This window comes from Puma concolor, chromosome A3 (genome assembly GCF_028749965.1).
Source record: "Puma concolor isolate L17-30 chromosome A3, mPumCon1.1.hap2, whole genome shotgun sequence".
In the NCBI taxonomy this organism is placed as follows: domain Eukaryota; kingdom Metazoa; phylum Chordata; class Mammalia; order Carnivora; family Felidae; genus Puma; species Puma concolor.
In genome coordinates this window covers 39,758,000-39,770,688 of record NC_141669.1, presented here as the reverse complement: position 1 = coordinate 39,770,688, position 12,689 = coordinate 39,758,000, and the positions used below count along the sequence as shown (strand labels likewise).

Below are 12,689 nucleotides of genomic sequence, written 5' to 3'. Positions count from 1 at the left end.
ACTAAAGAATTTAATCCATTTACATTTAATTACTGATATGAAGGGGCCTACTTTTGCCATTTGTTGTATTTTTCTGTAGGCCTTACAGCTTTTTCTTTCATTTCCTGCATTAACGTCTTCTTTTGTGTTTAGTCATTTCTTTTTTCATAATGGAACTTTTCAAATCCCTTTTCATTGGCTTTTTGGTATAATGTATAGCTATTTTCTTTGTGATTACCATGGATATTACACTTAATATCCTAAAGTTATAACACTAACTTGAATTCATATGAGCTTAACTTCAATAGTACACAAAAACATTACTTGTATACAGCTCTGTCCCTACGCCCATTCAGTTACTGATGTCACTGAAGTACTTTTTCTGTACTGTGAGTTCAAACACATATTTTTTTTTAATGCTCAAGTCTCCTAAATCATGTAGAAAACAAAAACGGATATACAACCAAAGTTACAAAAATGCTAGCTTTTATAATTGTCCATGTATTTACCTTTAACAGAAATATCTATTTTTTGGGGCGCCTGGGTGGCTCAGTCGGTTGAGTGGCCGACTTCGGCTCAGGTCACAATCTCGCGGTCCGTGAGTTCGAGCCCCGCGTCGGGCTCTGTGCTGACAGCTCGGAGCCTGGAGCCTGTTTCGGATTCTGTGTCTCCCTCTCTCTGACCCTCCCCCGTTCATGCTCTGTCTCTCTCTGTCTCAAAAATAAATAAACGTTAAAAAAAAAAATTAAAAAAAAAAAAGAAATATCTATTTTTTCACATGGCTTCAAGTTACTGTCCTATTTTAATTTCAACCGAAAGGACACCCTATAGCACTTACTGCTAGGCTGGTCTAGTGGTTAACAAATTCCCTCAGTTTTTGTTTATCTACGAATATCTTGATTTCTCCCTCATTTTGCTGGATATAGGATTCTTGGCTGATAGTTCTTTCAGCATTTGAATATATCGACCCACTGCCTTCTGGGCCTCAACACTTCTGGTGAGAAATCTGCTGAAAATCTCACTGAGGATCCCTTCTATATGGTGAGTCATTTCTCCCTACTTTAAACACTATCTTTCTAAAATTTGATTATAATGTGCTTTGGCATGAGTCTGTTTGAATATACATCATTTGGGGTATGTGGCACTTATTGGATTATATTCATGTCTTTCATAAAATTGGGGAAGTTTTTGTCAATATTTCTTTAAATCATCTCCCTGCCCCTTTTCTCTACTTTGCTTCTGGGACTCCCACAGGGTGTATGCTGGCCTACTTCATGGTGTCCTACAGATCCCTTGGGCTCAGTTTACTTCAATTTTTTTCCCTTCTTCTCAGACTTGATAATTCCAACTATACTATTTTCAAGTTCACTGATTCTTCTGCCTGCTCATATCTGCTTTCAAATAATGCTGGCAAATTTTTCATTTCAGTTATTGTACTTTTCAGCAGAATTTCTTGTTTTTCATGCTTTCTCTTTACTGATGTTTCCATTTTGTTCATGAACATTTGTTCATGTTTCTGTCATTTTCTTGACCTTGTCCACATCTTACCTTAGCTCTCTGCACACCTTTAAAACAACTGTTTGAAAATATCTGTTGGGTAAATCAGTCATCTGGTCTTTCTCAGGGACATTTTTTGTTCATTTATTTTCTTTTGGATGGACCATATTTTCCTGTTTGTACATCTTGTGATTTTTTTGTTATTGTTGAAAATGAATCTTTGAATCTTATAACTCTGGTATTCAGACTCTCCCACTTCCCCAGGGTTTGCTGTTTTTTATTGATGTAGGGTATTTCTGTGCTGGGCACCAACCTGCTGCACTGTAAAGTTAAAGTCTTCTCAGATCTTTTCAGAGCTGCATTTTCCCCTCAGTATGCATGATGACCTTTTATATTCCCTCATATATATGGTTGTTTTTGGATGTCTTAGCTGTTGATATTAGGAATATAAAATAGTGGAGTGCTCTGGAAAGCACTATGGTGTTTCCTCAAAAATTAAATATAGAATTACCATTTGATCTAGCAATTCCACTGTAGGGTATATACATACCAAAAAAAAAAAAAAAAAATGACATCAGGGCTTTGATGAGATATTTGTACACTCATGTTCATAACAGCATGATTCACAATAGCCCAAAGGTGGAAACAACCCAAATGTCTATCACAAGATGAATATAATGAAGTACTACTCAGTCTTAAAAAGGCAGTTAAATCGGTAGGGTTAGGAAAAGAAAAAAAAAAAAAGGAAGCTAATTCTGATTCATGCTATATAACATGGATGAATGTTGAAAACATTATTATGATAAGTAAAATAAGTCAGGCACAAAGGGACAGATATTGTTTGATTCCACTTATATGAGGTACCTAGAATAGTCAAATTATACATAGAAACAGAAAGTAGAACAATGGTTACTAGGGAATTTGGTATCCATTGTGGGGGGAAAGAAAGTTATTGTTTAATGTGTACAGAGTTTCAGTATGGGATAAAGGAAACGTTTTGAAAATGGATAGTGGTAATGGTTACACAGCAGTGTGAAAGTACTTAATGTCACTGAACAGTATACGTAAAACTAGTTTTGTATTAGGTATACTTGACTTTATAAGAAATAAATCAATAAAACATCAACAGGAAAAGTATGATCCATTCATAAATATTTTTGTACAAATACAAGTACAGATATAAGTTTCAGATATATCTGAAAGGATGATCACCAAAATATTTGTGGTATTATGTGTGGGTGGTAGAATTTCAGGGTGGTTTTAACTTTCCTATTTATACTTTTCTGCATCGATATGTATATTATTACTTTTATACTCATGGGGAGAGATATAGAAACCATACTATTTTCATTTGAGAAGGGGGCAATGTATATGGTCTAAATTCATTCTAGTATTGTCTATGATGAGTACTCTAAGTGTATTACACATCTAACTGAAAGCTAAAACTCTGGACTACATGAGTTCTCCATAAGAAGATGAGAATTACTTGTACTTATACTTTGCTTTATTGAGGTTACTACTGTTTTTCTCTTTAAACTTTTTTTTCAAGTAGATCATACACACAGAAAAGCATACATTACTGTAGAGATATACAAATTTTCACAAATTAAACACACCCATGTAACCACCATATCAAGAAACAAAGTATTACAAAAGTCTCTCTATGTCTGCCTTAATGCACCATGCCCCCCAAGGGTAACCAGTACTCTGACTTCAAGATCATAGGTTAATTTTGCAGATTCTAGGTTTTGCACTGGTATTTTTTACAAAATCTATTCACCTTGACTGCTAATATAAAACCAAATGAAAGACAAGTCTATGATAAATTTTTATAAGCAAGTAACATTTATTTTATTAATGTTTATTTTGAGGGGTGCGGGTGGAGAGAATCCCAAGCAGGCTCCTGTCTCAGTGCAGAGCCTGACTTGGGGCTTGATCTCCATCCCATGAACTCTGAGATCATGACCTGAGCCAAAATCAAGAGTTAAGCATAACAGACTGAGCCATTCAGGCACGAAAATTCAGTAATTTTTAAAAGAAATTTTAAAAAGAAAAAACTTATATTTACTTACATATTTAATATTTCCAGCATGCTTCATGCCTCTGGGTAGATCCCAGTTTGTATCTGGTATAATTTTCCTTCAGCTCACAACTTCCTTTAACATTGCTTGTACTGTAGATTTCCTGGCAGCAAATTCTCTTGGCTTTTGTATAAAAATAGCTTTGTTTCACCTCCACTTCAGAATGCTATTTTCACTGGATATAGAATTCTAGGATAATGTTGAGTTCTTTTCTTTCTTTCAGCACATTAAAGATGTTTTGGTTTGAGGTGCCTGGGTACCTCAGTTGGTTGAGCATCTGACTCCTGACTTCATTTCAGTTCAGGTCACGATCCCAGAGCCTGGGATTGAGCCCTGAGTTGGGCTCCAAACTCAGTGTGGGGCCTGCTTAAGAATCTCTCCCTCTCTCTGCCCCTCTCCCCTGCTCGTTCTCTGTCTCTAAAAATAATTAAAATAATTTAAGAAACAGGAAAAAAAGATGTTTTGGTTTGCATTGCTTCTGAAAGAAAATTTTAATCATCCTTATCGTTTTGTTTTTTAATGTGATTTTTTTCTCGGACTGTCTTCTCTCTTGATTGTTAACTTTCAGTAATTTGAATATGACATGCTGTGGTATGTTTTTGTTTGTATTATCCTCGACACATGACACCACTTGATATTGTTCCACAGGTCACTGATGCTGTGTTCATACATATTTTCCTTTACTTTTTTTCCCTCTGTATTATAGTTTAGATAGTTTGTACTACTTTCACTGATCTTATTTTTTATACTGTCTTATGTGCTTCTTTAACTCATGCAGTGAAGTTTTCATTTTATTTCAATTTATTTCTAAATCCTAGAAGTTCCATTTTATTCTTTTCTGTATCTTCTATTTATCCCATTATATCCATGTTTTCCTTTAAATTCCTTAACATATTTATAATAGCTGTTTAAATGCTTGTCTGCTTTTTCAACCACCCCTTTTTTTCTGGGTCTATTTGTATCACCTGATTTTTTTTCCTGATTCTGAATCACACTTTACTGCTTCTTTCTAGTCATTTTTCATGGGATGTTGGGCACTCTAAATGTTTCATTTTAAGTGTCTGAATTTTTTGGTCTTTCTTTAAAGAGCATTCACCTTTATTGGCATTTAAGCTGTCTGCAGATCAGCTTTCAAGAACTTTTTTTCTGGTTTACTTTTGAGAGAAAGAGAGAGCGAGAGAGAAAGCAAGCGCATACATGAGCGGGGCAGGGCCCCAGAGAGAGGGAGACAGAGAATCCAAAACAGGCACTGCGCCATCAGCACAAAACCTGACATAGGGGATGAACCCATGAACCAAGAGTTCATGAGATCATGCCCTGAGCCAAAGTCGGATGCTCAACCAACTGAGCCACTCAGGTTTAGGCCCCAAGAGCTGTTTTTAAGCTTTGCTGGTGAGGGCTTATGGTTGCCTTTAATGTAGGCCTGCCTTAGCCTTAATATTAAGATGTGATCTTTCTGGGTTCTCTACTGAATGTCCAAGATGTTCAACAAAGTCTCTTTCCTGTGTCTTATCAGAACTCTACCATCTCTCAATTTTGTTAGCTCTAACAATTGTTTAGCTTATAGTGTATTTGTTTTGTCCCCAGTAATTGTTCTTTGCCTAGCCTCTTGAAATCTCATTCTAAGTATGCAGAGCTTAGAATTCAGCCAAAGACTCCATGGTACACTGTGTAGGCATTTAGAGCTTTCTCTGGGTACTGCCCCTCTCTCTGATATTTTGCCCCACAAATTCCAGTCACTACAGCCTCCCTGAACCCTGACCTCTGCCTCCTCAACCCCAAGACCACCATGCTCTGCTTAGAATTTCCTCCCATATGCTACAATCAGAAAGTTTCTCCAGGCTGAAAATCAGGACCATATTAAGACTCTCTTTGTGGGGCACCTGGGTAGGCTCAGTCGGTTGAGCATCTGACTCTTGATTTCAACTCAAGTTATGATCTCATGGTTCGTGCGATTGAGCCCCATGTTGGACTCTATGCTGACAGCATGGAGCCTACTTAGGATTTTGTCTCTCCCTCTGCCTCTCCCCCCCGACCCAACTCTCTCAAAATAAATAAACAAACTTAAAAAAAAAAAAAAGACTCTGTTTCCCTCTTCCTGGAAAAAAAAAAAAATCCTTTGCTGTCAGTTGTCCAAGGTTTGAAAACCGAAGTTTCACAGAATTTGTCCAGTTTTTTTCTTTATTTACGATGGAAGTGCAAATCTAAAATCATTACTCCATCATGCCTGGGAATAGAATTTCCTGTTCCAATTCCTTTCTTGAGGGAGTGATACTGGAATACACTGCTGGTATTTTCTCTAATTATGAAAGTGTTAAAAATCATAAAAGTTTTAAACATTACTATCTCTTTGCAAGTCACTTTAATTTTAAGCTGTACTTTACAACAACATTTAGAAATATATTTTCCTTGCGGGGCACCTGGGTGGCTTAGTAGGTTAAGTGTCTAACTTGGGCTCAGGTCACGATCTTGTGGTTCAGGAATTCAAGCCGCACATCAGGCTCTCTGCTGTCAGCACAGAGCCTGCTTCAGATCCTCTGTCCCCCTCTAACTCTCCCCTGCTGGTTCTCTCTCTCTTTCAAAATAAATAAGTACACTTTAAAAATATATTTAAAAAAAGAAAGAAATATATTTTCCTCGGGGTGCCCAAGCCTGGGTTGTTCGGTCAGTTGAGCATCCGACTCTTGATTTTGGCTCAGGTCAAACTCACAGTTTGTGAGTTCGAGCCCCACATCTGGCTCTCTGCTGTCAGCACAGAGCCTGCTTCAGATACTGTCTCCTGCTCTCTCTGTCCCTCCACTCCCACCCCGCCCCCTCAAAAATAAACAAACATTAAAAAAACTTTTTTTAATGTATTTTCCTCAATTTATAGCTATGCTAAGATAAACAAAACAGTGATGAAAATGGAATTGCACTGCATTCCTTACCCAAAATTTAACATGAATTTCATAAGATCATTTCTTCATAGGTAAGATGAGGTTTCTTTACTTCCTTTTTACAATGGCTTAAAACACAACTGTTTCTTTTACAATTCTAGTGGCCAAAATTCTAAAATTAAAGTGTTGGAAGGACTGTGTTCTTCTGGAAGCTTCAAGGAATAATCAATTTCCTTGCCTTCTCTAGCTTCTAGAGGACAACTGCATGGCTCATGACCTCCTTCTCCATCTTCAAAGGACATTACCCTAACATCTGGTTCCATGGCCACATCTCCTTTTTTCTCACTTTTTCTCAACATCATATTTCCTTCTTGTAAGGCTCCTTGTGATTACACTGGACCCACCCAGACACCCAGGATAATCTCTCCACCTGATGATCCCTAATTTGATCACATCTGCAAAGTCCCTTTTGTCACATAAGTGACATATTTACAGATTCTTGAGATTCGAAAGTGGACATCTTTGGAAGGTCATTATTCTAGCCATCACAATATGTGAGCACCAGCTTTATTTCCAACACTAACCTAATCTCTAGGAAGTCAGAGATAATGAACATAGCCCCTTGAATAGCTGAATTGAAGGCCAGAGGAAAGACTTAGCTCTTATAAAATGTATATGCTTTTCTTACAATGATTAGAAAGCAAAATGATTAGGACAGCTATAAACAATTCATATAAGAATAAACTATGTCTTACAATAGGTAGATGCAGTTTATTTCTATGAACTAATACAAAATACACCAAAAGGGTAAGGAATAGGAGACATAAAATTATAATTTACCTCGTATTTGCCTGTCAACAACTCTCATTTCCTTTCTTATCTTCAATGACCATTCATTGACCTGGGAAAAATTTTAGAAAAGGAATTAAAACAAAAGCCAAAACTCCTAATTCACCAAATTTTAAAGAATTTTGTGTTAACTCTACATTTATTCCAGACACAAAATCAGTAAATCCGTTTTCAAACAAAAGCTTTAGGGCCAAATTCTATTTTTCTTCCATGTTTTTATTCACAGTACATAGAAGTCACAAGCTATTTAAAGATTCTTATCTGAATGCAGGCAGTAAGAAGCACTTTACAGAAGACCTCAGAGAGAGTTCAACACCCTGCAGGTACATCAACATTTTTCAAGAGGTGCACAGGCATAAATAGATAGGTTTTAAGGGCATCAGAAGATTTTCAACATCTAAACGTAACTATTTCAAAACTTGCTCTGCCTGTGTCACCTTTTCCTTCCCCTTTTTAACAATGTTTTTTTTCATTTTACAAACAACAGAAATTCCTCTGACCTATGTCTCTTATTACCATGATATATTTCCCTCAGAGGCAAAAACCTCTAAAGCACTAAACATAGGGCCAGCTGGAAATACTAGTGTAGGTATTGAGGAAACACTAAACTACTCTAATGACTATCAAATTCTTAAGCAACTGAAGTGTTTTCTAATTCTTCAGTTGCAAAAAAAATACGAAGGAAAATCTGAGTTGTCAGCTGATGAACCATTAAAACTAAATTTACATTACATCACTTTACGCTCTTTGGCATACGATAATTTCAAAGAACTCGGGAACAATGAAATAATAAAACTTCCATTACCATCTATTTATATTAACAACGTTTCTCAACATTAGAGTCTAATGAAACATAAAAGAGGGCTTTCTTCCGGTTATGGCACCTTGTGATGAGGCTCTCTTGTCCATACTCCTAGCCAGTGCCGTCCAAAGGCTCTCTGCAGTTGGCACAGGTCTTTGGAGGCAGGAGGATGGTCACAGGTGTGGCACACTGCAATTGGGGTACCAGCCTCATTAGGTGAATGGGCGATCCCTGGAGATGGTCCAACTAGGCATGCTGCAACACAAGCTACTGAAACCTGCCCTGCTTCTGGGCAAGGAGCAACTCGCTGGCATGCACCTCTGTGTCTGTACAGAGGGTGGTGGTCACATGGCACAGATTCACACATTTGGTCCACCTCCAAGCCATGGTGGCCTAAGGAAAGACATCCTCATCTGGTGTGACTGGCCCCTACTGGTAGCTGACCTCCATCTCTGCCAATCCAAAACGTTTACCTGTGATCACTACCAGAAATCCAACCAATAAGCCCATGATAAGCATCAGGGTTCACCTTTATAATAAACAATGGCTGTGGGATTTTAAATTAAAAATAATAAATAAAATGGGAATAGAAATGATGCTGAACCATGCAGTATTCATCCATGGGCACATGAACTAAATGGCATTAAAAAAATCTATACAATTAAAAGATGTAGTTCCAATAAATTTCACTTTTTAATGATTTCATTAAAATCATTATTTAACAAAATCTGTACAAAATTTATTTTGCAACAACTATAATAACTCCAACCAAGAAGAAGAAAGTAAACAGTAAAGGACTTAAAACCATATGGATATAAACTTTTTAAAATGTTAACAGGTTTATAGGCATTTTTTAGGTAAAATTCACATTACAACTAGTCATTTCAAAATACACAATTCAGGGACACTTAGTGCCTTCACAATGTTTTGCAATCAACTCTCTCCAGTTTCAAAACTTTTTTAACATGTCAGAATACACCATACCCTTTAAATGATCTCTCCCTATGTCCTCCTTCCCCATTCCCTGGCAACCACTAATTTGCTCTCTTTTGATCTGCTTATTTTTACTATTTCATATAAAAGGGATCACACAATATGTAGTCCTTTGTGCCTGGCTTCTTTCATTTAGTACAGTGTTTGGGGGTTTGAAGTATCAATACTTCAGTACTTTTCATGGCTGAGTAATATTCATCGTATGTATACACCACAACTTGTTCACTCATACATCCTTTGATGGATATCTGGGTTGTTTCTGTCTTTTAGTTACTGTGCTGCCATGAACATTCGTATACAAGTATTTATTAGAATTCCTATTTTCAGTTCTTTGGAATATAGACCTAGGAGTAGAATTGCTGCATCATATGGTGATTCTATGTTTATCGTTTTTAGAAACTCCCCAACTATTTTAGAAAGAAGCTTCACCATTTTACATTCACTCCAGCAATGTTCAAGGGTTATTTCTCCACGTCCTTACCAACACTTGTTACCCTCCATTTTTTTTTTTTATTACCGCCAATCTGTTGGACCTGCAGAAACAGTATCTCATTGTGGTTTTGATTTGCATTTCCTTAATGACCAGTGAAGTTAAGTATCTTTTCATGTGCTTGTTGGCCATTGGCGTATCTTCTTTGGAGAAACACCTATTCATGTCTTCTTTCCATTTTTTTTAAGTTTAGCTGTCTTGTTGTTGCTGGTTGTATGAGTTCTTTTACATTCTGACAGTAGAACCTTATCAGATATGTCATTTACAAATATATTCTCCCATCCTATAGCTTACCTTTTCACTTCCTTGATAATGTCCTTTGATGCATGAAAGCTTTTAATTTTGATGAATTTCAATTTGTCTATTTTTGCTTTTGGTGCTTGTGCTTCTGGTGTCATAGCTGAAAATCCATTGCCAGATATAAGGTCATGAAGATTTATCCCTATGTTTTTATCTAAGAATTTTATGGTTTTCTAAGAGCTTTAACTTAATTTCTGTATATGGAATGATGTATGAGTTCAGCTTCATTTCTCTACTTGTGAATATCCATTTGTCCCAGCACCATTTGTTGAAAAGACTACCCACTATTAAATGGTCTTAGCACCCTTGCAGAAAATCAACTGGTCATACATGTATGGGCCTATGTGTCTATCCTTATACCAATACCACCCTGTTTACATTACTATAGCTTCATAGTAACTTCTGAAATCAGAAACTATGAATTCTCCAAATTTGTTTTTCTTTTACAGTATTGTTTTGGCTATTCAGGGCCTGTTATATTACATATGAAATTTGAGAATCAACTTTTCCTTTTGAAATTTTGATAGGCATTGTATTGAATCTGCAGATTGCTTTGGGTGGTACTGCCATCTTAACAGCATTAAGTCTTGCAATCCATGATTCTGAAATTTCTTCCAGCAATATTTTGTAGTTTTCAGTGTATAAATATTTTGCTTCGTTGGTTAAACTTATTCCTCAATATTTTGTTCTTTTAGATACCTTTGTAAACAAATGTTTTTCTGTATTTCCTTTTAAGAGTTTTCATTGCAGGTGTAAAAACTACAACTAATTATTTTATAATTGTCTTGAAACCTGAAAATTTGCTGAATTCACTTAATAAGTATCTTGTACATGAGGATTCTTTGGGAGTTTTCTATGTATGGAACCATGCCATCTGCAAATATAGTTTTACTTCTTCCTTTTCAATGTGGGTATCTTTTATTTATTTTTCTTGCCTAAGTACTCTAGCTAAAACTTCTAGTACAATATTGAACAGTAGTGGCAAAAGCAGGTATCTTTATCTTGCTCCTAATCTTAGAAAAAAAGCTTTCAGTCTTTCACATTACTACATAGTTAGCTGTAGTTTTCCATAAATGCCCTTTATTTATCATGTTAAGAGAGCTCTCTTCTATTCCTAGTTTGCTGAGCATTTTTCTCATAAGAGGTATGTATGTATTTTGTTACAAGTATAATAGGATGACTGTTAAATTATTTCAAGCATTGGGGCGCCTGGGTGGCGCAGTCGGTTAAGCGTCCGGCTTCAGCCAGGTCACGATCTCGCGGTCCGTGAGTTCGAGCCCCGCGTCAGGCTCTGGGCTGATGGCTCAGAGCCTGGAGCCTGTTTCCGATTCTGTGTCTCCCTCTCTCTCTGCCCCTCCCCCGTTCATGCTCTGTCTCTCTCTGTCCCAAAAATAAATTTAAAAAAAACATTGAAAAAAAAATTAAAAAAAAAAATAAATTATTTCAAGCACAGAAGTATCACATTAGGAGAAATTCATGTGGTGAAAGTAGAATGGAAACAAATGGCAATTCTCTTTTGAAGAAGAAAGAGAATAATGAAAAAATGCCTGACTATAAATAAGAATGTGTGCATGTATGTTTCAAATGAATACTGATGGGGATCAAATTGCCGTGATGCTTTTAAAAGAGTGATATAACAATTTTACGGTATTTCAATATGCCAAAAATTACATCCTGTGCAACTTTACTTAAAATTGTAACAAATATTAAATATTGATTTATAACTGTCCAAAAGGGTACACAAGTTGTCAAAATTATTTTAAGAGATATAGGAAGAAATTTGAAGACACTCTTATAATCTAACCAGAACTTCAGAACCAGGAGGAAAGGAAACCCAAGACTCATACATTCATTCAAACGTTTACTGAGTACCTGCTCAATGTGCTAGCGATATAGCAGGAGACAATGACTCCACCTTATGAACTTACATTCTAATAAAGAAAAAGACAGTAAGCAAATAAACAAGTAAATACTCTGTCACAAAACGAGTGCTACAGAGAAAATGAAGCAAGGAAAATAGGATGAGAGCAGTGGCGGGGGAGGTTTGCTATTTTTTATAGGGTGATGGAAGAAAGCTCAACTACTAAGGTGACTTTTGAGCAGAGACCTCAAAAAGTTTGTAAGGGAACCATGTGAGTATCCACTATGGTGGACTGGGGAGGAGGGGAGGAGAAAGGGGCTGTAACATTTTACTCAGCAAAAACAAAAACCACTAAAGGACCTAGGCAAAACAGTGTCCTTTTCTATAGACTAAGGGGACGGAGTACAAAAATAAATGTGGTTAAATAATGTTTGTCTGAACTGGCAACATTGATGGGTAAAGCTATTTGATTCAAGTTGCGAGAAAAAAACATTTACGTCTATTATAGCAATGAGTTTTGTAAGGCAGCAAGTTATTCCTAATCTGGTGCTAAACATAAATTTTAGATTTTTATTTTCATGGGTCAAATATTGATTAGTTCCTATTATTTCTGCTTTCAACTGCTAATCCCTGAGGATAGCCAATCAAGTGGAAGCAATGCACCCATGAAGAGTACCAACTTGTAGCAGTTACTAAAATTCCAGGAACCACAACTACGATAGGTTTCACAATTCAAATTTAAGCCTTAAAATGAGGGAATGGGGGCGCCTGGGTGGCGCAGTCGGTTGGGCGTCCGACTTCAGCCAGGTCACGATCTCGCAGTCCGGGAGTTCGAGCCCCGCCTCAGGCTCTGGCCTGATGGCTCAGAGCCTGGAGCCTGTTTCCGATTCTGTGTCTCCCTCTCTCTCTGCCCCTCCCCCGTTCATGCTCTGTCTCTCTGTGTCCCAAAAATAAATAAACG

At 36.8% G+C, this 12,689-nt stretch overlaps 1 protein-coding gene across 3 annotated transcripts in view; it reads right to left on the bottom strand.

The window, feature by feature from the left end:
- The window catches only part of LOC112864346 (E3 ubiquitin-protein ligase RNF103), a 110,809-nt gene that overhangs the window by 25,680 nt on the left and 72,440 nt on the right, over window positions 1–12,689 (bottom strand). For 2 of the 3 annotated variants that reach the window (XM_086700654.1, XM_025927413.2), the window contains one exon: window positions 7,274–7,334. The exons of the other annotated variant lie outside the window; for it this stretch is intronic. In XM_086700654.1, the coding sequence (XP_086556780.1) occupies window positions 7,274–7,334 (61 nt within the window). The remainder of the gene's footprint in view (window positions 1–7,273; window positions 7,335–12,689) is intronic. 3 annotated transcript variants of the gene reach the window in all.